General features: G+C 37.8%; 2 protein-coding genes across 3 annotated transcripts in view; one reads left to right on the forward strand and one right to left on the reverse strand.

The window, feature by feature from the left end:
* The window catches only part of FMO5 (flavin containing dimethylaniline monoxygenase 5), a 34,733-nt gene extending 19,731 nt beyond the window's left edge, over positions 1-15,002 (forward strand). For both annotated transcript variants that reach the window (XM_019436498.2, XM_019436497.2), the window contains exons 6-9: positions 1,891-2,090; positions 7,632-7,984; positions 9,764-9,836; positions 12,498-15,002. In XM_019436498.2, coding sequence (XP_019292043.1) covers positions 1,891-2,090; positions 7,632-7,984; positions 9,764-9,836; positions 12,498-12,843 — 972 coding nt within the window. In that variant the 3' untranslated portion in view covers positions 12,844-15,002. The remainder of the gene's footprint in view (positions 1-1,890; positions 2,091-7,631; positions 7,985-9,763; positions 9,837-12,497) is intronic.
* Positions 1-24,331, reverse strand: part of CHD1L (chromodomain helicase DNA binding protein 1 like) — a 175,855-nt gene that overhangs the window by 101,942 nt on the left and 49,582 nt on the right. The window lies entirely within an intron of this gene.

The raw sequence follows: 24,331 nt of genomic DNA on the forward strand, positions 1-24,331 counted from the left end.
ATTGTGCAAGGTATATGGTGGGGATCCAAACATGTTGAATGGTCAGTTATAAGGGCGCTGAGACTTCCATGCACTGAGGAACTGTAGATTGCCAAAGAACAAAGCATCTAGAGCGGGTGGAGATAAGGTGGCTGTGTCTGAGAAAGGCCGGGACAATGCACAGCAAAACCATGTCTGCGTGGCAGGGGCAGTGCCGACATCCCACAAAGCAAGCCAAAGACACTCACTTGCCAGGTTCTAACTTTTTGCTTTATGTATTAAATTGTATTTATTAGAATTTGTTTGTAAATCAAAAAATTTAAGTGGATCTGTTTCAGTATATCAAGGAAGTTTTGGTATAATAATTCTTGTGGTAAAATGCTTTTGTGAAGAGAACATATCTGTTTCTTATAAAACAACTTTCCTCACATTTTTTCTTATAAATCCATTTTTCTTATAAATATGGTGGTAAAACAAGGTATAGATAGAAAACTGAAATAAGAAGTATGATGATAACCATTAAGCATTTATTGAATATTTACCATATGCCACACCCTTTGCAAAAACACTAATTCTGACAACAGCCTTGCGATGCATTATTGTCACAATTTTGTATGTAGGGAGCCTTTTAATTGAGACTCTGAGCATTTATAGGACTCATATACTTTTATAACAAAAGTTATACAGACTGCACATAAAGCTGTGTGATTCCTAGGACCACGCATACTCTTTAGACTATGATATGTCAAAGTGCTCAATAATGAGAGCCCATGCGGTTGCCATCAGTGAGAAGGTATGTGTGAAGTACATTATCATCCCTCTGTAGACAGGTCACCGTTTTATGGAAGAGCTTAGACAAAAGACCATAAAGCAGGTACTTACATCCCCAGAGAGTCTTGTAGAGAAGGAGGTACTTTTGCCAAGTAACTGAATATCAAAACTTTATCAGCTTCCTGTTGTTTGACTAGCAATCTACAGTTTTTCCTTTAAGCAGTCAGTGAAACAATTCTTCAGCAGCACAGGATTTGGGGTGACTCAGACCTGAGTTGGATATTCAGCCCTTCCATTTACTAGCTGTATGATCTCAGGCAAGTTATTCATCTTCTCATGCATAAAATGAGGATAAGAAGAACTACCTCAAGGGACTGTTGTATTGATTAAATAAAATATAGATAAAGGCCCTGGCACAATCACTTACAGGTCATAATTCTCAATAAATGGAAACAATAAATGGAAACAATGAGGATGATGTGTTGGGGAGACTAGAAGATGTGTGTGCTAGACCCCCCACCGTGGAGGAAACACATTTGGAGAGACAGAAATGAGTGTAAAAAGTTTAATATGGATATAAATGATAAATACCAGGTGTGGGTTTGTTTTGGGGTTTTTGGGGGTGTTTTGTTTTGTGTTGGTAATAGTGCTAACGATGTCAAAGGCAAAAAAGGCTGAAGGTTTTGGATTAAATGATGTGCAATTGCTTTCAGCTCAACTGCTCCATAATTTTAAATGAGTTGGACAGGTGGTAAGTGCTAGAGTAGCTCAGAGGATGGAGAGAAAATTGTCAGCCAGAATGGTCAGTAGTGTCTTATGGAGGAGGCAGATTTGATCTGGATCTTAACAATAAATAGGCTTTGGAGAATTAAGAGGATAGGCGACTTTTCAAGGAGGCATAATACCATTAAGCAGAAATGCAGTGGTGGTTCAGAGCAAGACACATTCTTAATGAATGCCCTAATCTAATTGTACACATAGTGTTTGAGAAGGAAAACTGCAGAAAATAAAACAAAGATCGTGCAGGGACTAAAAAGAGAGATGAATGAGTCTGGACTTAATCTTGAAGAGAGCAGGTGCTATCAAAGGATTATGAGCCAGAATGGCAAAAGCAAACCATTTTTTTTTTCCATGCCCCAGGTTTTCCTCAGCACCAGGAGAGGGTCTTGGATCCTGAATCGTGTAGCAGACTATGGATATCCCCTTGATGTGTTAGTCTCTTCTCGATTTAAACATTTTCTTTTGAATATCTGTGGTCAATCATTAGCAAACAATTTTTTGGAGAAAAAGATGAACCAAAGGTTTGACCATGAAATGTTTGGCCTAAAGCCTAAACACAGGTATGTTACCAGGATGGGGGTGGGGCAGTAATAGCCAAGGCACAAGAACAAGGACTGTTGGCACAGGTTAACAGAACTACCCCTACCTATACATTAAGAAAACCCATAGATCTGTGGGGCACCTGGCTGGCTCAGTTGGAAGAGCATGCAACTCTTAATCTCAGGGTTGTGCGTTTGAGGCCCACATTGAGTGCAAAGATTCCTAAAAAGAAGAAAAAGAAAAAGAAAGAAAACCCACAGATCTGAGATCAGATTTGTATTTTGCCCTCATAGGAGTCCAAGATCTACTCATCTGTAATCTTCAAGCTATGACTCTCCTTGACCTTAACCATTTTATTATTTCCTCAGACACAACTTCTTTTTAATTTTTTTAAGGTTTTATTTTATTTTTGAGAGAGAGAGAGAGAGAGAGAGAGAGAGAGAGAGCAGGAGAGTGGCAGAGAGAGAGGGAGACCCAGAATCCAAAGCAGGTTCCAGGCTCTGAACTGTAAGCACAGAGCTGAACGCAGGGCATGAACTCACGAACCATGAGATCATGACCTGAGCTGAAGGTGGATGCTTAACCCACTGAGCCACCCAGGCACCCCACAAGTTGTTTTTACATGATGCCCAGTAAAAACAACAAAATGGGAGCAGAGGGCAGTGTTCATTCATTTATCCAACAAATACTGAACACGCGTAATGAGCCAAGCATTATACCGGGCATGAGAACACAGAGACTAAAGACCTAATAGTAATGCTAATACAAATAACAATACTTTATTTTTGAGGACTTTATAGAAGACAAGCACAGTGCTAGACTGGAGTTAAATACATTATCTCATTTAATCCTCATTACAACCCTAAAGGTTAGTACTATTTTTCATTTCCATTTTGCAGTTATAAAAATTGACACTTAAAGAAACTAATTTGTCTGAGGTCACACAATAAATGTCAGACTCTAAAAATGGATTTTACCTTAAATACTCTAAGGAGGAGACAGACAATAGAATATGATGAATGCATGGAGTGCTATGGGGTTATGAAGGATGGGAGTCCACACAGTCAAGGAGGTAGAGACTATGAAAGCATTTCTAGAAGCTGATTTTGAATGCTTTATTCCCTCCAATTTTTTTAATTTATTTTTTTTTAATTTATATCCAAGTTAGTTAGCATATGGTGCAACAATGATTTCAGGAGTAGATTCCTTAAGCCCCTCACCCATTTAGCCCATTCCCCTCCCACAACCCCTCCCACCACCCCTCCAGTAACCCTCTGTTTGTTCTCCATATTTAAGAGTCTCTTATGTTTTGTCCCCCTCCCTGTTTTTATATTATTTTTGCTTCCCTTCCCTCATGTTCATCTGTTTTGTATCTTAAAGTCCTCATATGAGTGAAGTCATATGATATTTGTCTTTCTCTGACTAATTTCACTTAGCATAATACCCTCTAGTTCCATCCACGTAGTTGCAAATGGCAAGATTTCATTCTTTTTGATTGCCAACTAATACTCCATTGTATATATATACTACATCTTCTTTATCCATTCATCTGTCAATGGACATTTGGGCTCTTTCCATACTTTGGCTATTGTTGATAGTGCTGCTATAAACATTGGGGTGCATGTGTCCCTTTGAAACAGCATACCCATATCCTTTGGGTAAATACCTTGTAGTGCAATTTCTGGGTCATAGGGTAGTTCTATTTTTAGCTTTTTGAGGAACCTCCATACTGTTTTACAGAGTGGCTGCACCAGTTTGCATTCCCACCAGCAGTGCAAAAGAGATCCTCTTTCTCCGCATCCTCGCCAACATCTGTTGTTGCCTGAGTTGTTAATGTTAGCCATTCTGACAGGTGTGAGGTGGTATCTCATTATAGTTTTTATTTGTATTTCCCTCATGATGAGTGATGTTGAGCATTTTTTCATGTGTCGGTTGCCATCTGGATGTCTTCTTTGAAGAAGCATCTATTCATGTCTTTTGCCCATTTCTTCACTGGATTATTTGTTTTTTGGGTGTTGAGTTTGATATATTCCCTCCAATTTTTTATCCTTTTAAATGCTCAGATTTACTTCCTACAAACAGTAAGTACAATGTGCACCCATACACCTTTCACTTAGATTCACCTGTTAGTAACAGTTTGCTATATTTGCTTTCTCTCTCTCCCTTTCTCTGAAGATAGGTAAATCCCATCTATCCATCTGATTATATCACATCCATCCATCCATAGATGAATACTACATATTCTTTCCTGAACCATTTGAGAGTATGTTACAGCCACTCTAACACACTTTACCCTACATTCTTTAGCATATATTGCCTAAGAAATAGGGCATTCTCCTACATAAACATAATACAATGATCACATGGGAAGTTCAGCATTAATAAAATACTATTATCTAATGTATCACATTCAAATTTCCTAAATTGTCCCAATAATACTATTTATAGCTCTTTTATTTTTAAATCCAGGATCCTTTCGGGTATTACCCCACTGCATTTTTTTTTTAACTTTCAAGTTTTATTTATTATACCCCACACATTGACATTAGATTCCCAGGCTCCTCCCCACCCGCATTCATGTCTAAATATACAGCATTGCATATATATTTGTGCAACATTATATTAACATTAAAATAAATTATAACATTAAATTATATTAAAATAAAACATTAAACATTAAATTATATTTTAAATAGCAATTGATCATACCATGCTGCTCCTGAAATTCTTCCTACTTATACATTGTGTAAAACAATTGTTTCAGGTTCCTGCCTTTTTAAATAATTTTTAATTTAATTTTAATTAAAAATTTTTTGTTTTTGTTTTAATGTTGAGTCATAGACGTCCTTTCCATATTTTAGATTTTATTCTTTTATTGGATATGTCATTTATGAGTATTTCTTCCCATTCAGTAGGTTGCTTTTTAATTTTGTTGATGATTTCTTTCACTGTGCAAAAGTTTCTTATTTTGGTGTAGTCCCAAAACTTTATTTTTGCTTTTGTTTCCTTGCCTGTGAAACCTATCCAGAAAAGTATTGCTAAGACTGTCAAAGAGATTAATGTCCATGTTTTCTACTATGACATTTATGGTTTCAGGTCTCACATTTAGGTCTTTAAGTTTATTTATGTTTATGATATAAGAAAGTGGTGCAGTTTCATTCTTTTGCATGTAGTTGTCCAAATTTTCCAGTACCATTTGTTGAAGAGACTGTCTCTTCCCCATTTCAGATTCTTGCCTCCTTTGTTACAGATTAATTGATCATGTAAGTGTGGGTTTGTTTTTTTTTTTAATTTTATTTTTTATTTTTTAAAATTTACATCCAAATTAGTTAGCATATAGTGCAACAATAATTTCAGGAGTAGATTCCTTAGTGCCCCTTACCCATTTATCCCCCCCACACAGCCCCTCCAGTAACCCGGTTTGTTCTCCATGTTTAAGAATCTCTTATGTTTTGTCCCCCTCCCTGTTTTTATATTATTTTTGCTTCCCTTTCCTTGTGTTCATCTGTTCTGTGTCTTAAAGTCCTTATATGTGTGAAGTGATATGATTTTTGTCTTTCTCTGACTAATTCCACTTAGCATAATACCCTCCAGTTCCATCCACATAGTTGCAAATGGCAAGATTTCGTTCTTTTTGATTGCCGAGTAATACTCCATTGTATATATATACCACATCTTCTTTATCCATTCATCTGTCGATGGACATTTGGGCTCTTTCCATACTTTGGCTATTGTTGATAGTGCCGCTATAAACATGGGGGTGCATGTGTCCCTTCAAAACAGCACACCTCTATCCCATGGATAAAGGCCTAATAGTGCAATTGCTGGGTTGTAGGGTAGTTCCATTTTTACTTTTTTGAGGAACTTCCATACTGTTTTCCAGAGTAGCTGCACCAGCTTGCATTCCCATTACCCCATTGCATTTTATTGTCATATCTCTTTAATCTCTTCAATTGAAATAATTCACCATTTTTTGACATAGATTTTTTTTAAAAGAATCGAGCCACTTGTTTTATAAAAAGTCTCAAAATTTGGGCTTGCATAGTTGTTCTACCTTTACTATATTCAAGGGAAACATTTTTGCTACAAATATTTACAGGTTTTGCCTTCTTGGTAGATCACATCAGGAGCCACATGACGTATTAATGATGTTAAATTTGATGCCTTGAATAAGGTGGCACATACCAGGTTTCTCCTTTGTAAAGATTTTCTTCCTTTGAAATTAATCAGTTGGGTGATAGTTTGAGACTACGTTCTTCAACAACTTTTCACTCATTTATTTCACCCAATTATGGAAACTGTAGCATCCATGACTTCAGTGATTACAAAATGAATTGGGGTTTTAGAACAATAAGACATAGTCAAGCAAATAGGGTAAGGAAGTAGCATTCTAAGTACAAGGTCTTAGAATAATGAAAAATACATTTTGCTCTTGGACTTGCACGTAGCCTGGTTTGGCTGGACTATAATAAAATGGCAAAGATCAAAGAGTGATTGAGTACCTCTCCAGCCTCACTGAACAGGTACATTAAAACCTGTGTATCCTCTGCTAAATAAAACTTTTGAAGCGAAGACAGTCCAGAGCCATTGAAAGATTTTAAACAAGTGAGTAACCTAATAATAAATACATTTTGGAACAACTACTCCGAAAATGATGTAGAAGATAACTGAAGGGGAATGGAGAAGGAGGCCCTTGTAACAGTCCAGGTAACACAGAGAATAGATAAAACTATTCTGAGGATATTAAGAGGAGAAAGGGAAAGCCCATGTGAACAGGTAGAAGACTCACAGTTTTGTGGCTTGGAAAACTATGTGGATTGTGGTACTATTTGTGAAAAAGAATAAGTTTGGAGAGAAAGATAAATGCTGTTTCTAGGAAATATTACTTAACAGGCAGGCCCAGGGGATCCCAAGGGAATTAATAAAAAAAAAAAAACCATTTTGATATAAAATTTCAAATCCTAGACTGTATGTAACCTTGGGCAAGTCACTTAACTTCTTTAGGCCTCAATTTCCTCATCTCTAAAACCTGGATAATGACACCTGTGCTGGGTCTTTCACTGAGTTTATGTAAGACTCAAATAAATGAGTGTATATATAATCCATTTACAAATTGCTAAATACATGTAATTCATTATACAGCTTGCAAAATGATGGTCTAATTCTAGCTCGTGGTGGTTTGAAAGTGGAAATGAGACTCAAAAGAATGCTGATAGTCCAGTCTTACAGACCTATTGATATATGGATAGAAACTATAGGCCTGTGGCCATTTCATATTACTATTCCTTGAGCAACCATAGATACACTCTTCAAATAAGACCATTTTTCTTTTACTTCTCCAACGTCTTCTCTTTCAGTGCCATCTAGGGCCCAACTTCTGCTCTGAGATCCAGATCTGTTCCAAGCTGGTATATGTTAGACCTTTCCCACATTTCATGGATAGACCAAGAGAGAGACCATTGACATATTGTTTAACTACTTCCATCAAAGTAGAATTTTACTTACATGTTACTAACATTCTATCTCTCATTTCTCCTTTTGATCTTTATCACCACTCACAGAGCTCTGAGTCAGCATCCAACAGTGAATGATGAACTGCCAAATCGTATAATTTCTGGCTTGGTGAAGGTGAAAGGAAATGTGAAGGAGTTCACAGAGACAGCCGCCCTATTTGAAGATGGCTCCAGGGAGGATGACATTGATGCTGTTATCTTTGCCACAGGCTATACTTTTGCCTTTCCTTTTCTTGAAGATTCTGTTCAAGTAGTCAAAAACAAGATATCCCTATATAAAAATGTCTTCCCTCCTAACCTGGAAAAGCCAACTCTTGCAATCATAGGCTTGATCCAGCCTTTGGGTGCCATTATGCCGATTTCAGAGCTCCAAGGACGCTGGGTCACTCAAGTATTTAAAGGTAAGTGACCAGACAAGTTGACTAATTACTTAATGGTATGTTTAATTATGTTTATGTTCTTGCTTTTAAATAGGTAGAAAGTATGTATGACTGTAATAGTGCCTGGCATAAAATTAGTGCTCAAAAATTATTCTTGAGTGAATATAAAGTAATAATTTATAACCATAGACATATATTGGAATCCCCTGGAAAATCTTGCCCAAAATAGGCATGCTTTGCCTGGTGATGTTTATTTTAAAAGTCTGGGGTAGGCCAGACATAGATTGCTAAGAAAGTGTTCCTCAGTGGATTCCAATGTGCACTCCAGACTAGAATCCACTCATCTATATTTTAGACAACTGATATATATATAGATATATATATAGATAGATAGATAGATATTTGTGAAGCAAAAGTCATTATAGAGAAAAGCAAATATAGAAATGGTGTGATTGATTTCAGCCAAAAATTAAGACCTGGTTAAAGACTAGTCCAGAATGTATAAGATTCAACCTCTCAAATTCTTACTTTCCCCCTTTAACATCCCCTGTTTCAGTTTTGGCTAGGAGAACATGAGAAAAAACTTTAGGATTTGGGATAGTAGGCTCAACATGAATCAGGAGAATGATATGGCTTCTAAACGGCCTAATTATATCTAGCATCATTAAAGAATTGTAATATCCTATAATTTACAACTATTCTTCTCTAAACTGGTCAGCCCATACCCAAAGACATATTTTACAAGTGAAACTGGAGTGCATGAAAAGGAGAGAGACAAGAATGGTTCAGGGATTTGAAAATGTACCTACCATTTGAAGTACAACTGAAGGAGCTGGAGAGGTTTACCTACAGAAGATTCAGGGGAGACAGAAGAGTTCCCTTCAAATATTTCAAGAATGTCCCATGCCAGGGGCAGCTGGGTGGCTCAGTAGGTTAAGCATCCAACTCTTGGTTTCAGCTCAGGTCATGATCTCACAGTTTGTGGGTTCGAGCCCCACATCGGGCTCTGTGCTATCAGCACAGAGGGATTTTCTCTCTCTCTCTCTCTCTCTCTCTCTCTCTCTCTCTCTCTCTCTCTCTCTCTCTGCACCACCCCATGCTCTCTCTCTCCCTCTCTCTCAAAATAAACATTAAAAAAAAAAAAAAAAGAGAATGCCCATGGCAGAAGGATTTGATTTGCTCAGTATCACTTCAAAGGGTTCACCAAAGGAGTGAAACTTTGAGGGCTGTGCAAAATCAGTGTAAAATTAAAAACAACTATGCCAACTGTTTTTTGTCAGCTGTTGCCATTTCAAGATGAAATGGGCTGCCTCTGAAATTGTGAAAAATCCAAACAGAAGAGGAAAGCCTTATCTTTCATAGGACTTTAGTCATAAAATGGGATCAAGAGTTCATTTTTACTTCCTTCTCTCTGTGGTAAAGCCTGTTTGTTACTAAGAGTACAAATGTACCCTGCCCTTTATTTTGCTCTTTATTTTTCACATACTTTTGGGGCCATTTATCATTTCCTTATGTCCATATTTCATTTCCCAATTGGAAGATGGAGGAGGAAGATATTGATTGGAAGACAGAATCAGAGAAATCTCTCCCAAAGAGATAGTAGAATAGAGTAAGTTACTGTCCTTAATGGCATCATATTGTGGTGGTGATAGGGGAAGGTGATCCAGTGAATTGTAACCTACTCGAGTACAAAAAATTATTTTGTATTTCTTTGAATTCTCCATGGCATAGTAATTGTTAATAGGATTATTGTTGTCAGTGAGGTAATCTTACACTTAAAATTTTGATTTTTCTCTTTAGGGCTAAAGACATTGCCCTCACAAAGCAAAATGAAAGCAGAGATAGCTAAGACTCAAGAGCAAATGGCAAAAAGGTAAGAGTGTGTGGTAATTTCCTTCTTAGTTCTTAATTAGAGCAACATTGGACTATGTTTATCTTCCTCATGTTATTTTAAGGATTTAGATTATATTTTTTTTATTTTTTTAATGTCTATTAATTTTTGAGAGACAGAGACAAAGCACAAGTGGGGGAGGGACAGAGAGAGAGGGAGACACAATCTGAAACAGGCTCCAGGCTCCGAGCTGTCAGCACAGAGCCTGATGTGGGGCTCAAACTCATGAACTGTGAAATCATGACCTGAGCCGAAGTCAGATGTTTAACTGACTGAACCACCCAGGTGGTCCAGGATTTAGATTATATTTTGAAGGGAAGGGAAATGATAGTTTGTGTGGCAATAAAATTGGGAAATAGCACCAAATGGTTTGAATATGCATGGAAAAGAACAGAAAGGCATTTAAAATCCTACGATTAGAACCTGAAAGAAAGATAGGAAAAAGCACATGGAGGGAAAATCAGGTATATTAATTTTGGCAGGATTACTTGAAATGCTAGTGGAGCTGCCAGACAAAGGAAGAGGGTCAATGATTTAATGGGAAGAAGATATGGCCCAGTCACAAATCTGTAGGTATATCTACAAATCAGCACAGGTGAGTACAGGGGTGGCTCAGTTGGTAGAATATCAGACTCTTGATCTCTGGGTCACGAGTTCAAGCCCCACACTGGGCATAGAGACTCCTTAAAGAAAAACAGAAAAAACAAACCAGCATAGGCTACCTTGTCAGCTGTCATCATGTAACAGCACCCTCAGGTCACAGCAGCTCATGGTGTGAACAGTCTTTGTGATTTGGGAAGGTGATAACATCAGCTAGTTGCTTAGTGCTTGGGCCAACATGGTAATTTAGCAATCTGAATTTCGGAACTTGAGTTTATACACTAGGTGATTTTTATTTGGACAAAGTGGAAGTTGATGGTAAGTTCCTAAATTTTTGTGCAAAAGTTAGGGGTATAATCATTCCAGGCCCAAAGAGGTGGTTTTCTTTCATTGATTTTACTAGCATAACTCTCCCCTGTCTGGGAAGAGGAGAAAGTTTTTAATTAACCCTGATAGCCTTTCCAGGTATTCTGCTGTTTTTCTCCTTTCACTGCCAGATTTCTACAATAAATATTCTACATTATATGCTCTAAATTCTCATTCTTTTTTTCCTCCTAAGCCTCCTGTATTGTAACTTCTATCCTTCTGCAACTGTTCTCTTGAAGGTCATCTATGACCAATTCCATTTTTCTTCTCACTGGTGAGTTTGGTGCTTGTAAATGTCTCTTCCTTCTTGGAGTGCTTTCTTTCCTTGCTTTTCTGGCAGTAAATATCCTATTTCAACTTCCCGCCTCTCTTTCCCCTGACTTATTTTTGTCTAACTACCTTTTGACTGTGAGCAGTCCCCAAAGATACAATTTAACGTTTATCGTTTTATCGAGGGTCAACTGTGTATGCACACTACGTGTTTTATATGCATGGCTTCATTTAATCCTCCCAACAACCCTACAAGGCTGGTACAAGTGAATCCCTTTTGATAAACCTTTATGAATACTCAGCTCTTCACCCACCACTGAAGGATAAATGTATGCCTACAGACCCTTCAGCCAACATAACATCCATAAGGGGAAGCTCTCAAATTCTTTCCTGTCTTCACTTCTCTTTGAAACTAGTCCCATTTCAGGAAATTGCTATTTGACCATCTGTCAGTTCCTCTGAAATTCTACCTCACTAATTCTACCTCAAATTTATTTTCTATCTTTTTTTTCCTGTCCCTGTTTTTGGATTCCTCAAGCAATCCCATCTAATCTCAATTAGTTTGACTGGGTTTTTCTCTTCCTTCCTTTCTGTCCTACTCTTCTTTGTTTTATTTTCATTATAGGAAGAAAAGTTACCAGTGAGCTCTCTAAATCCCACTCCTGCCACAAGTATCTGTTACCACATTTTCCCTCTAAAAAGTTCTAGCTCTTCAAATCTGCACTTGGTGTAATGCCTCCACCTGGCTCTGTTTGGACGGCCACTACCTCTTGTGGGATAAGTCATCCCCCCACTCCTTTCAGGATTCCAAATTAGCACTGGCCCAGGGAAGTCCTGCTCTGTGGACTCCACTACCACTGCCTCATAAAACAATTGAGGATCCCAAATTTGAGAATTTTTGTGGTGAGTTTTCTCATAACATCAGTCTTCTCTGAATCTGCTATATTTGCCTCTCTCTATCCATCTTTGTTTTCCACAACATGCCTCTTCTACTGTAGGTAGCACCCACAGATATTCTATGCTCATATTCCACACTCATTCCTGCTTTATTCCTTTACTCTGCTGCTCCCCTGACTTGTAACACTTTGCTGTTTGCTAACAGATATGTCTTCCACATCTTTCAAGGACATACTGCTCTATTTTAACTACCCTCTTCTAACATTTCTATTTAGCAATCTAAAACCACACAATATACCAAAAATCTTATATTCTCTTGTGCTTTATGTGTATCTATCTTCTATCTTCCAGTAGATTATAAGGTCCTTAAGGATAAAGACAATGTCTTTCCTTTCTTCTTTGTTTTCTACAGCTCCTAGCCAAATACGGAGCCAATAACAGGCAATCAGAAAGCACTGATTAATTGACTGAACTATTGACAGGCCATGGCTTCTGTCTTCTCTGCTTCAGGTATGTGGAGAGCCAACGCCATACCATTCAGGGAGACTATATAGATACCATGGAAGAGCTGGCTGATCTGGTGGGTGTCAGGCCCAGTCTGCTGTCTCTGGCCTTCACTGACCCCAAATTGGCAATACAGATCATCTGGGGACCCTGCACTCCAATCCAGTATCGTCTGCAAGGCCCTGGAAAATGGGATGGAGCCCGAAAAGCTATCCTCACCACAGAAGATCGTATCAGGAAGCCACTGATGACAAGAGTTATCGAACACACTAATTCCACGACTTCAACAATAACAATGGCTAAGTGTATGCTGGCTGTTGTTTTCTTTGCTATAATTATGACCTACTTTTAGCTGTCCCATTTGTCATTGCCCCAGTTTTCTTTGGAAAGCTGCATCTAGAGATGCCTTCAGAATCTGATGAGATTGAACAGCTCTCGGCTTCACATTGTTCAGGAATCTACTTTTCTCTTGCCAAAGCATTAATCTTCTTTCCTCTTTTCCCTACAGTGAGACTCTAGCTTTTCATTCATATTGATTTCCCTCCCGTCCTCTTGTGACCCACCACTTTTTCCTTTCAATAACCCCTGGACTATGAGCTCAAGTATCCTTTCAGTCATCTTTGTAAGTCCTTAGCAGACTTCTTGACATGTGGTATGTGCTTAATAAATGTTGTCAATATTATGGTGGGGAGAAGTCAATATCTGTACACTGGGTGACTGCATGGAACTCTGCTGCTGATAGGATTTGATATTCTATTAGAAGTTCAATCTTGGAGCACCTGGGTGGCTCAGTCGGTTCAGTATCCAACTCTTGATTTCAGCTCAGGTCATGAACCCAGGGTTGTAAGATCAAGCCCAGTGTCAGGCTCCATGCTGAGCGTGAAGCCTGTTTAAGATCTCTCTCTCCCTGTGCCCCTCTGTTGAGTGTGCTCTTGCTCTCTCTCTCTCTCTCTCTCTCTCTCTCTCTCTCTAAGGAAAAAAAAAAATAGCTCAATCTTTTGTTTTTAATACTGTAACTAAATGTAGGTTTCCTGAGAGATCAGAGAATTAATGGTCTTATATTCATCTAAGATAAGATATATAAACACTTAAAACATTTTATTTCACTAGTGATTCACTAGTGTGTCTGATACCTCGTTCTTTTTACTCTTTTCCCCTAAGCAATCTGTCTTTATTTTCTCAATGAAGAAACTACCTTCAACTTTCTATGCTCAGGGGTCATCCTAATAATCCAGCATCTGTGAATAGATTTGACTTGGCTGAAAAACTTGGGATTTTAAGTTAGCTGTCTGATCTTCTTTTGATCTCTTAGTTCCCATATTAGGATCCAACAAGACTTTGCCTTAGAAAATATGATCCATAGCTGCCAACTTTTGTGGTATGGCCTACAAATGTCATTTGTCTCCCCTCGCTCCTACTTTCTCCTCTCCACTCCCTCACACACACAGAGTCTAAGTAGTCAATATTCAAAGAGGTTATTTATGTATTAAAACATGATTGATACTAACTAAATACAGGGGCAGTCTGCTTAAAACAGTTCTCTTAGGGGCGCCTGGGTGGCTCAGTCGGTTGAGTGTCTGACTTCGGCTCAGGTCATGATCTCACAGCTCGTGAGTTTGAGCCCCGCATCAGGCTCTGTGCTGACAGCTCAGAGCCTGGAGCCTGCTTCTGCTTCTGTGTCTCCCTCTCTCTCTGCCCCTAACCCACTCGCATTCTGTCTCTGTCTCTCTCAAAAATAAAATAAACATTAAAAAAAAACTTAAAAAAAAACAGTTCTCTTAATGGCATACAATGTAGTTCTGAAAAGCAGCAAATGAAAAGCAGAGACTCCCGTTTATGTCCCAGGACTGCTGTTGATCCTGTTTTCTCATTTGTAGAAGCTCTATTCTGTTCTTGTCTCACAGAGTTAAACAAGCGTTAGCTATTGGGCACACCAAATTTCATCAACAATGGGACTAGATGTACCAGCCAGGTTTGTATTCATAAATAAGCTGTCATGCAATACATTTTCACATTGCTGCCTGTCATATAACCAAAGGACAAATCTGAACAGCTAAAGAAACATTAGAAATCATTATTTCCCAATGTAAATGCACATAAGAGAACCAGAAATGTAAGAACTACAACTTGCTCCTAATCATTTAACTATTTGCTCATTTGACTATTTGCTGTTTAACTATTGGCCTAATTTACAGGTAGAAATGTCTTTTGAAAATTAGAGAACAAAGAAATGGTATTACTTCTTAGGTCTTTTTCCTTCCCTAAAACTTGTGATACTGGTGATTTATCATCTTTTAAAAATGGACTCAATATCTTACAATCTGCAGATTATTCTAGTCCAAAAGTAAAGGTTGCTTACTTCTTTTTCATTTCCTTCTTTTAACATATAAATTTGCCTTTTTTAACATGTAAGCTTATTGAATGAACAGCCCTTTGATAATGTAATTACCAGTTATCAGCAATAAGTACCCCAATTTCCTCTTTAAATAAAAGTATGTAATTATAACTTCATTGACTCTCTCATTTTATTTATAATATGCAAGGTTACAGAAAAAATCATTGGTTAACTTGTAAACCAAGCTAAAAGTAAGATATGAATAGGAAACCAAACTAAAAACAACTCCAGATACAAAGCCCTCACTGCTGATGAATGTGTACTAATATTCATCACTTTACCATCCTTTGCTTTTGTAATTATGTTGAAAGGTTATATCACTTTCCCATTATATCACTTTCCCATCATATTACACACACACACACACACACACACACACACACACACACACACACACACACACAGAGTCTTATTATGCCAAGAAAGTAAGAAAGTGCTCAAAAAACAAACTGATGGGGGTATGTCAAAGGGATACAGAAGCCAACCTAAAGTGGTCTCAATGGCCAAAGGTAGAACAATCTGAGCCACAAAACAGATGACCTAATATTGGATTATAATAAAGTATAAAAAATATCAATGAATCCATACAGATATATATAAATGAGTAATTTAATAAGTGGAGTAGAACAGACAAATTTCCCATACAGAAGAATTCTAAACAATTTATATAAATATTCTACCCTCAAGGAAATGGGGCACAACTCCCCACTCCTTAAGTATAGGCTACAGAGAGTATATTCCTTCCAAAGAGAACAGTATGGAAAGGGGAAAAAAAATAACATTACAGTGGAGAGATCTGACAAACACTGCCTCAGGTGCATGATCAAAATGAACATAACCAGTGAGTCATGTTGATAGTCATGCAGCCTTAATATGTGATGACAAGGGTACTTTATCCCTGTGGTCTTCCTCCCCAAAAATGATAGCACCATCTAATCATAAGGAAACGTCAGACAAACCCAAGTTCAGGAATATCTTACAAAATAGCTAACCATGTTGAAACTATCAAGATCATCAAAAACAAGGAAAGTCTGAGAAATTGTCATAGTACAGAGGACCCTAAAGAGACCTGACATCTAAATGTAATGTATCTAAAAACAACTCAAGATACAAAGCCCTCATTGCTGATGAATGTGTACTAATATTCATCACTTTACCATCCTTTGCGTTTGTAATAATGTTGAAAGGTTATATCCCTTTCCCATTGTATCATTTGCATATAAGAACATTGGATAGGATCCTGGAACATACAAAGGACACCAAGTAAAAATTACAGAAATATCAGGCATGTGAGTGTGTTCTGGAGGTACCACTGCCAGCACCACCACCACCCAGAGCCTGAGCAGAGCCACAGCACAGCCACTGTGTAGGGGAGGGAGGAGGAGGCCCAGACCCAAGTGGGGGATAGATTCCCAGAAGTGGGATGACTGGATCAGAGGGTGTTTACTCTGTGTATAACAGTGTGTGTGTCACTGTAACTTCAGTGGTATTGAGTAGATTGTCAGGATTCAAACAGACCAGGTCATGTGTGAGTATAAGCTAGTGGTCCTTGGTTCAGGAGGCATGGGAAATCTGATCTCACAGTTCAGTTTGTTCCCAGAATTTTTGTTGAAAAATATGACCCAACAATAGAAGATTCCTCCAGAATTCTTCAGAAAGCAAGCTAAAGTAGATTGCCAATGGTGTATGCTTGAAATCCTGGACACAGCAGGACAGAGGAATTTATAGCAATGAGGGATTTGTGTATGAACAACGGCCAAAGGTTTGCATTAGCATATCCTATTACAGCTCAGTCCGTGTTTCATGACTTATAGGACCTGAAGGAACTGATTGTATGGGTTAAGGATGCAGAAGATGTCCAATGATTTTAGCTGGCAATAATGTGACCTGGAAGATGAGCAAGTAGTTGGCAAAGAACAGGGTCAGAATTTAGCCAGATGGTTAAAAAAAAAAAAAAAAAAAAAAAAAAAAGGAAAAAAGGGTTAGGAAGATGGTGGTATGACCATGCCTTTTTAGAATCTACTACAAAGTTAAAGATCAACATTAATAAGATCTTTTATGACCTGGTCAGACAGATAAATAGAAAAACACCAGTGGGGAGAGGCGCCTGGGTGGCCCAGTCAGCTAAGTGTTTGACTTCTGCTCAGGTCATGATCTCACAGCTTGTGAGTTTGAGTCCTGCTTCGGGCTCTGTGCTGACAGCTGGGAGTCTGGAGCCTGCTTCGGATTCTGTGTCTCCCTCTCGCTCTCTGCCCCTCCCCAACTCACACTCTGTCTCTCTCTGTCTCTTTCTCTAAAAAATAAACATCAAAAAAAAATTTTTTTTTTAAGAAAAAAGAAAAACACCAGTGGAAAAGAAGAAGCCCAAAAAGAAATACTGTCTGCCGCTTTAGACCCGCAGTAAGCAGCAGCTCTGGGCCAGATTACAGGAATGAACTGTGGCCTAACTGGGAAATACGAGCATTCCAGACTTCAGAAATTAAATCTGAAGAGGCTTCTCCTGTTTTATATATTAGGTGAAGAATTTAAATCTTGTATTGGGTTGCACAATTTCCCTGGAGAAAAAAAAAAATTGCTCTCTGTATTATCACTTGGAAAATAATAGTATGTCTCCTTTGTAATAGCAGTTATAACAGATGTGAAAATAAATATACTTGACTCTAATATGATTACAAAAAAAGAGCATGGATGCATTTCAAATGTTAAATAGTACTACTGTAATCAAATGATTTCATATTGACCTCTTTATCATGATTCTTCCCTGTCCAGCACTAAAAAAGTTGAACCATTATACTTCATATCTGTAATGATACATATTATGAAATTTCCCCTCAAACCCATTGCACCAGATAACTTTTTGAGTCACTGGCTTCATTTTGTATTTAAAAAATTATGGGGGCACCTGGGTGGCTCAGTCCGTTAAGCATTCTATTTCAGCTCAGGTCATCATCTTACAGTTTGTGAGTTCGAGCGCGACATATAGGGCTCTGTGCTGACAGCTCAGCCTGCTCCGGATTCTACGTCTCCCTCTCTCTCTCTGCCCCTCCCCCACTCGTGGTCGGTCTCTTTCTCAAAACTAAATTATGAAATACCCTTGTCATTATATTCTAATTAAAATTGTGCATAATCTTTTGCAAAAGTGAGTCTTTTATAGGAAAAAAACTGGGATAACTGATTTCTATAGTTTTCAAAGCTAAAATATATAATAAATCAACTCTAATATTGCTTTTGGTATTTTACCATCAGATTAAATGACAGCTTTTATGAATGATTAAATTTTAGTACATTTTCAAAAAAACTAAAGAAATATTAATAAAGTATGGATTTTGGTTAATAAGAATGTACCATTATTGGTTTATTAGTTGTGACAAATATACCATAGTAATGGGAGATGTTAACAATAAAGGAAATTGGCTGTGGGGTATATAGGAACTCTACTATTTTTGCAACTTTTCTTAAATCTAAAATGATTCTAAAGTTTAAAAATTATTTAAAAAAATAAAGAAATACATTTTTTTTTTGGTTCAGGGCTTGACCCAGAGCCACACTGTAGTGAAACTTTCTCAGAGAGAGGAAGAATATTGGATAGTATCATCCATTTAAATTACTATGTTTTCCCTTAATTATATATTAAGTTGTTCTAATAAAGCATAATATAACTTACTTTAGCAATTTTGTTTTCTTTGCTGAATAAATATAGACTACAATTGTAGAGAGGAGAAAACAGTGAAATAAGGTCAAAAGAGACCTCTTGAAATCACTTAGATAAGTTCTTTCCTGTAGCTGAGCAGATTGAGCTAATAGTCTCCACTAGCAAGATTTATGGTATATTAATGGTAAGTACATTCATAAATGAGATGATTTTGCTTAATACTGAGTCTGCGCCCCTGTTACTTTTGTCAATGGCAATATAATATACAATAGGATATAAACATCCTCCATACTGCTTACTTGGAATTTTCTGAAGTGCTGTGTTTTTCCATGCTTGTCTAAACATTCTTTTGCTGTACCCTCCTGTTGGTAAATTCTCCACTTGCCCTAATGGCTAGCACTTCTTTTACCCTCAAGATTCACTTCATCTGTTATCTTCCAGGAATCTCTCACTGATCTCCAATTTGAAACAGGTGACCTTTTGCACCCTTATCGTACCCGGTATGTTGCTTAATTTTATTTGGTGAATATTTTTGGCACCTATGTAATATCAATTGGTTCTTTCCCCTGTTTCCTCCTTGAACTACTAATTCTTTGGAGGAAGAGACTTTGTAATTACTCTGTATGTTCCCAGGGCTGCTTAAAACACGGTAAGACCTCAGTAAATTAGTAATTAATTGAATGAATAAATTCAACGTATTTTTTAAAATAGGAATGTTTTTAAAGGATTAAATAAAATTGTGAATATACCTCAATACACACATACATAAAAATAAAATAATAATACTTTTATTAAAAAGTGATTGAGGAGCTTAAGGATGCTTAACATGTTGAAATGTCTTTCAGTACCTTGACACTTTAAGAAAAATTTTTTTAACACTTACTTATTTTTGAGAGACAGTGTGAGACAGAGCATGAGCAGGGGAGGGGCCATTTCTCCCAAGAGTCCTGATTCCTCTTATTCAAGAATTATATTAGAACCCAAAAACTAGGTGCTAGGTGTGCTCATTGCTACTGGGATGTTTTTTCTAGGCCCTTCAGAGGCCAGAACTTGAAAATACATGTGCATATACTAACACATGAATACACACATATTCATAATTATTTCTGTATTTGTCCATCTGTATCTATGAGTAAGGTAAACATGAATTCATATTGATGTCTTCAAATCTAACCCAGGATTTAGAGATGGACATGCACACTCCTCTCATCGTACAGATAGAAAATTTATAACTAGAAAGATAAAGATACTTATCCTAAGTCAAACAGTTCACAGTTAGCAGTCTCTTTGTACCAAATCAGTACTCATGTGGTGATACTATATACATGTGTGTATGTGTGTGTCTGTATATATATATATATATATATATATATATATATATATATATATGCTTATTAATTAAGATGCTAATCGAAATACTAATTCTTCAAATAATCTAAGTTTATACTTTTGGAAAAGGAAATTCTCAGTAAGTGTTTAGTCATAAGTATCACTATAGACATTTATGTGCCTTTAAGTGCCAGGTTTGGGGTCATACCTAGCTGGAGTCATGGTCACTCCCTTGAAGATGTCAAGGTTGTGAGCAACTGAAGAGCAGGGGGCACTTAGTACTAGGCCCTTGTCAAGTTCTAAAAAATGAATGAGGTACACATATCATTTTTGGAAATACTGGCTAAATATTTAACCTGAGCCTTGTTTATAAAATGAGATATAATTATTCATTCAGCTTACCCTCATGGGGCAGTTTTGAGATCACATGGTATAATTCATATGCAAATTCTTTGGAATCTGAAAGAAAGAATTATGACAATATGGTGAGGAAAATTCTGGACCCTTTAATTTTGTTCCTCTTCCTTTGGGTGGACAGAATGTAAGAATATCACCACCATTTCTGGGCAGAATAAAATTATTTTAAAATAAAAAATAAGAAACCACAGAAGACCCCAAATAGGCAAAGGAATCTTGAGAAAGGTGAACAGAACGGGAGGTATATTCCTGATTTCAAACTACTATAATCAAAATAGTATGGTACATATATAAAAATAGATACACAGATCAAAGGAGAGAGTATAGGGCCACCTGGGTGACTCAGTTGGTTGGGCTTCCCACTTCAGCTCAGGTCATAACCTTGCAGTTCGTGAGTTTGAGCCCTGCATCAGGCTCTGTGCTGACAGCTCAGAGCCTGGAGCCTGCTTTGGATTCTATGTTTCCCTCTCTCTCTGCCCCTCACCCTCTCATTCTCTCTCTCATTCTCTCTCTCTCTCTCTCTCTCTGCCTCTCCTTGGCTTACGCTCTCTCTCAAAAATAAGTAAAAACATTGAAAAAATTTTTAATTAAAAAAAAAAAAAAAGGAAGAGAATAGAGTCCAGAAATAAACCCACCTATATACAGTCAACTAATCTTTGACAAGGGCACAAAGAACACAAAATTCTGAGAGAGTCTCTTTAATAAGTGGTACTGGGAAAACTGAATATCCACATACAAAAACAAAAACAAAAAACCTCTACCTTATAACCTTATACCACTCACAAAAACTAACTCAAAGTGGATTAAAGATTTGAATTAAGACCTGAAACTATAAAACTCCTCAAAGAAAACATAGAGGGTAGACTCCCTGACTTTGGTCTTGGTGATATTTTTTGTACTGGACACCAACAGCAAAGGTAATAAAAGCAAAAATAAACAAGAGGAACTACATCAAACTAAAAAGTTTCTGCACAGCAAAGGAAGCCATCAACAATACGAAAAGGTGACCTTTGGAGTAGGAGAAAATATTTATCTGATATTGAACGATATATCTAATCTATCTGATAAGGGATTAATATCCAAAATATATAAGGAATTCAGACAATTTAACAGCAAGAAAACAATCCAACTAAAATATATGCAAAGGTCCTTAGGGTTCTGGTCACCAATTCCAACGTTGGCATACCAACAAACAATTCTCAGGACATGTGGGAAATCAAATAGCTATGTCCTGGTAAAGGAGATTATAGGGAACGTGTTACACTGCTTTCTGGCCATCTGAGAGGAGGGTTGAGGGGCTGATCCTTCCAACTCATGGTATGGTTTAATCAGACAGGCAGGTGCCCAGCATGATCCTAATGGGAGAACACATGCCTATCCCCTTCCCCAAGTTATCAATTCATAAAGTCCTTTCCATGAATTATCACCTTGTATGTCTTTGAGTAAAACCTTGGCTAGTATAGTAGAACTGGGAGGTGGTGCAAAAGCCACTTGGCAACTGTATGGACTTTAGAATATCAAGTGGGTTGCACAACACAGGCAATTCATAATCAAGATTTAGGTATTCTGATAGGAGTGGAAATGCTCCAGACCATTATATCATGCCCAAGCGGATCATAGGTTATTCCAACAGTGCTCTACTATTGCAGTTGCTGCCTGGTCCCGAGTCCCTGACATAAAAACAAAAACAGGTTTCTTTGCCACCATATGGCAGGGAGCCACTGAGCCTTAGGTTGATTTCGTGAATAGGTTACAACAGTATTTCCAGGCACATAGATAATGAAGAAACTGCTCAAGTTTTATTGCAGCAATTGGCCTATGAAAATGCTAATGCGGACTGGCAGGCCGCTCTCTCTGGCATACGTACTCAAGCCAAAGGTATCCCTGAATTCATTAGGGCGTGCCAAAATGTGGGAACTGAGACACATAGCACACAAATTCTTGCAGCTATTATGAGGCCATCTCCAGCCTCTCATGCCTGCTTTAAATGTGGAAAACCAGGGCACATGCAAAAGGACGGTCACCAACGAACAGGGGACAAACCAGTAAGTTATCCAATAAAGATAGTCCCAGATGTAGAAAAGGAAAACACTGGGCAAATCAACGCCGATCTAAATTTGATAAGGAAGGAGGATCCCTCTTGGGAAACGAGGAAAAGGGCATCAGCTCCCATGCCCCCAGTCCCAAGTGGAGCAAAACCATACAGAACCGTTCCTCAGGTTTTCTTTTAATTTTTTTTTTTTTAATGTTTATTTATTTTTGAGAGAGACAGAGACAGAATGCAAGTGGGTTAGGGGCAGAGAGAGAGGGAGACACAGAATCCGAAGCAGGCTCCAGGCTCTGAGCTGTCAGCACAGAGCCTGACACGGGGCTCGAACTCACGAGCTGTGAGATCATGAGCTGTGAGATCATGAGCTGTGAGATCATGACCTGAGCTGAAGTCGGTCGCCTAACCAGCTGAGCCACACAGGCGCCCCTCAGGTTTTCTTAAACCAGGTCAAGTTTGGGTTACAGACTTGCAGGCAGCCACCACTGGAGATTAAGCTATTGATAAAATTTCATTTCTCTGGTAATTTACTAAAACATTTGTAAACTTATGAAGACTCATGTCCTGCATGACTGTGATCTCTATCAGTTAACTGTTTGTTTTCTTTCCTTTGTTCTTGGGCAGCCAGGAGTGCCTGAGGAATGTCACACATGTCCTACCACAGGGGGAGGGAGGTGGGCAGGTGGGGTTGTGGGTGTTAGCTCGTGCTTTGCCCTCAGATTGCTTTTGGCTCCCTCATCAATATGATCCAGCAATCCCACTTCTGGGTATATATCCAAAGGAAATGAAACCAGGATCTCAAATAGGTACCTGCACTCCCGTATTTGTTGCAGCATTATTTACAATTGCCAAGATATGGAAGCAACCTAAGTGTCCACGGATGAAGGGATAAAAAAAATGTGTTACATAAAGTGGAAAATTATTCAGCCATGAGAAAAAAGAAAATCTTGCCATTTACAACATCATGGATAGACCTTAAGGGCATTATGCTAAGTGAAATGTCAGAGAAAGGAAATAAGTCAAACAGAGAAAGACGAATACCACACGATCTCACTTCTACACAGAATCTAAAAAAAAAAAAAACAAAAACAAAAAAGTCAAACTCAGGGAAACAGGGATAGAATAGTAGTTGCCAGGGACTAATTGGTGGAAAAAAGGGTGAGATGTTGCTATAAGGGTATAAACTTTTAGTTATGAGTAAGAATATCTAATGCACAGCTTGGTGTCTATAGTAAATAGTAACTATTAGGATATTTGCTAAAATTGTAAATCCTAAGAAGTATCACCACATACACACAAAGTTAACTGTGGATCAATGGGTGTGTTAATTAACTTGATTGTGATAATCATTCCACGCTGTTTATATATACCGTCATTATGTTGCACACTTTAAATATATATAATTTTGTCAATTATACCTCAATAAAGCTGGAAAAATTTTTTAAATAAAACCAATGGTATTTGTTTTTAAAAATAATTGGTTTCCACAATGATTGAGTATTCTCTTATGTGTGTAAACTTGTATCTTTCCTCTTGCTAAAGCCGATTTTTAAAATAGTATTAAATTTTTGTTTTTGGGGGCGCCTGGGTGGCTCAGTCGGTTAAGCATCCAACTTCGGCTCAGGTCATGATCTTAAGGTTTTTGAGTTGGAGCCCCACATCAGGCTGTATCAGCAGGGAGCCAGCTTCGGATCCTCTGTTGTCCTTTCTCTCTGCCCCTTCCCAGCTTGCTCTCTCTCTCTCTCCAAAATAAACACTTAAAAACTTTTTTATTTTTTATTGAGGTATAATTTTCATACCATAACACTCACCCTTTTAAATGTACCATACTGTGCTTTGGCAGATGCACACAACCACTACAATCAGGATTTAGAACTGTTCTCTATCCCCTAAAATTCCTTTGTGTTCCTTTGTACTCAACCCTTTCTCCCATCTTCAACTCCTAGAAGGCAGGGTTCTGTTTCTGATCCTCTGCTTTTTCCAGAATGTCATGTAAATGG

Source organism: Panthera pardus, unplaced genomic scaffold, assembly GCF_024362965.1.
Source record: "Panthera pardus isolate Hobbes unplaced genomic scaffold, ASM2436296v1 HiC_scaffold_11, whole genome shotgun sequence".
NCBI classification, from domain to species: Eukaryota; Metazoa; Chordata; class Mammalia; order Carnivora; family Felidae; genus Panthera; species Panthera pardus.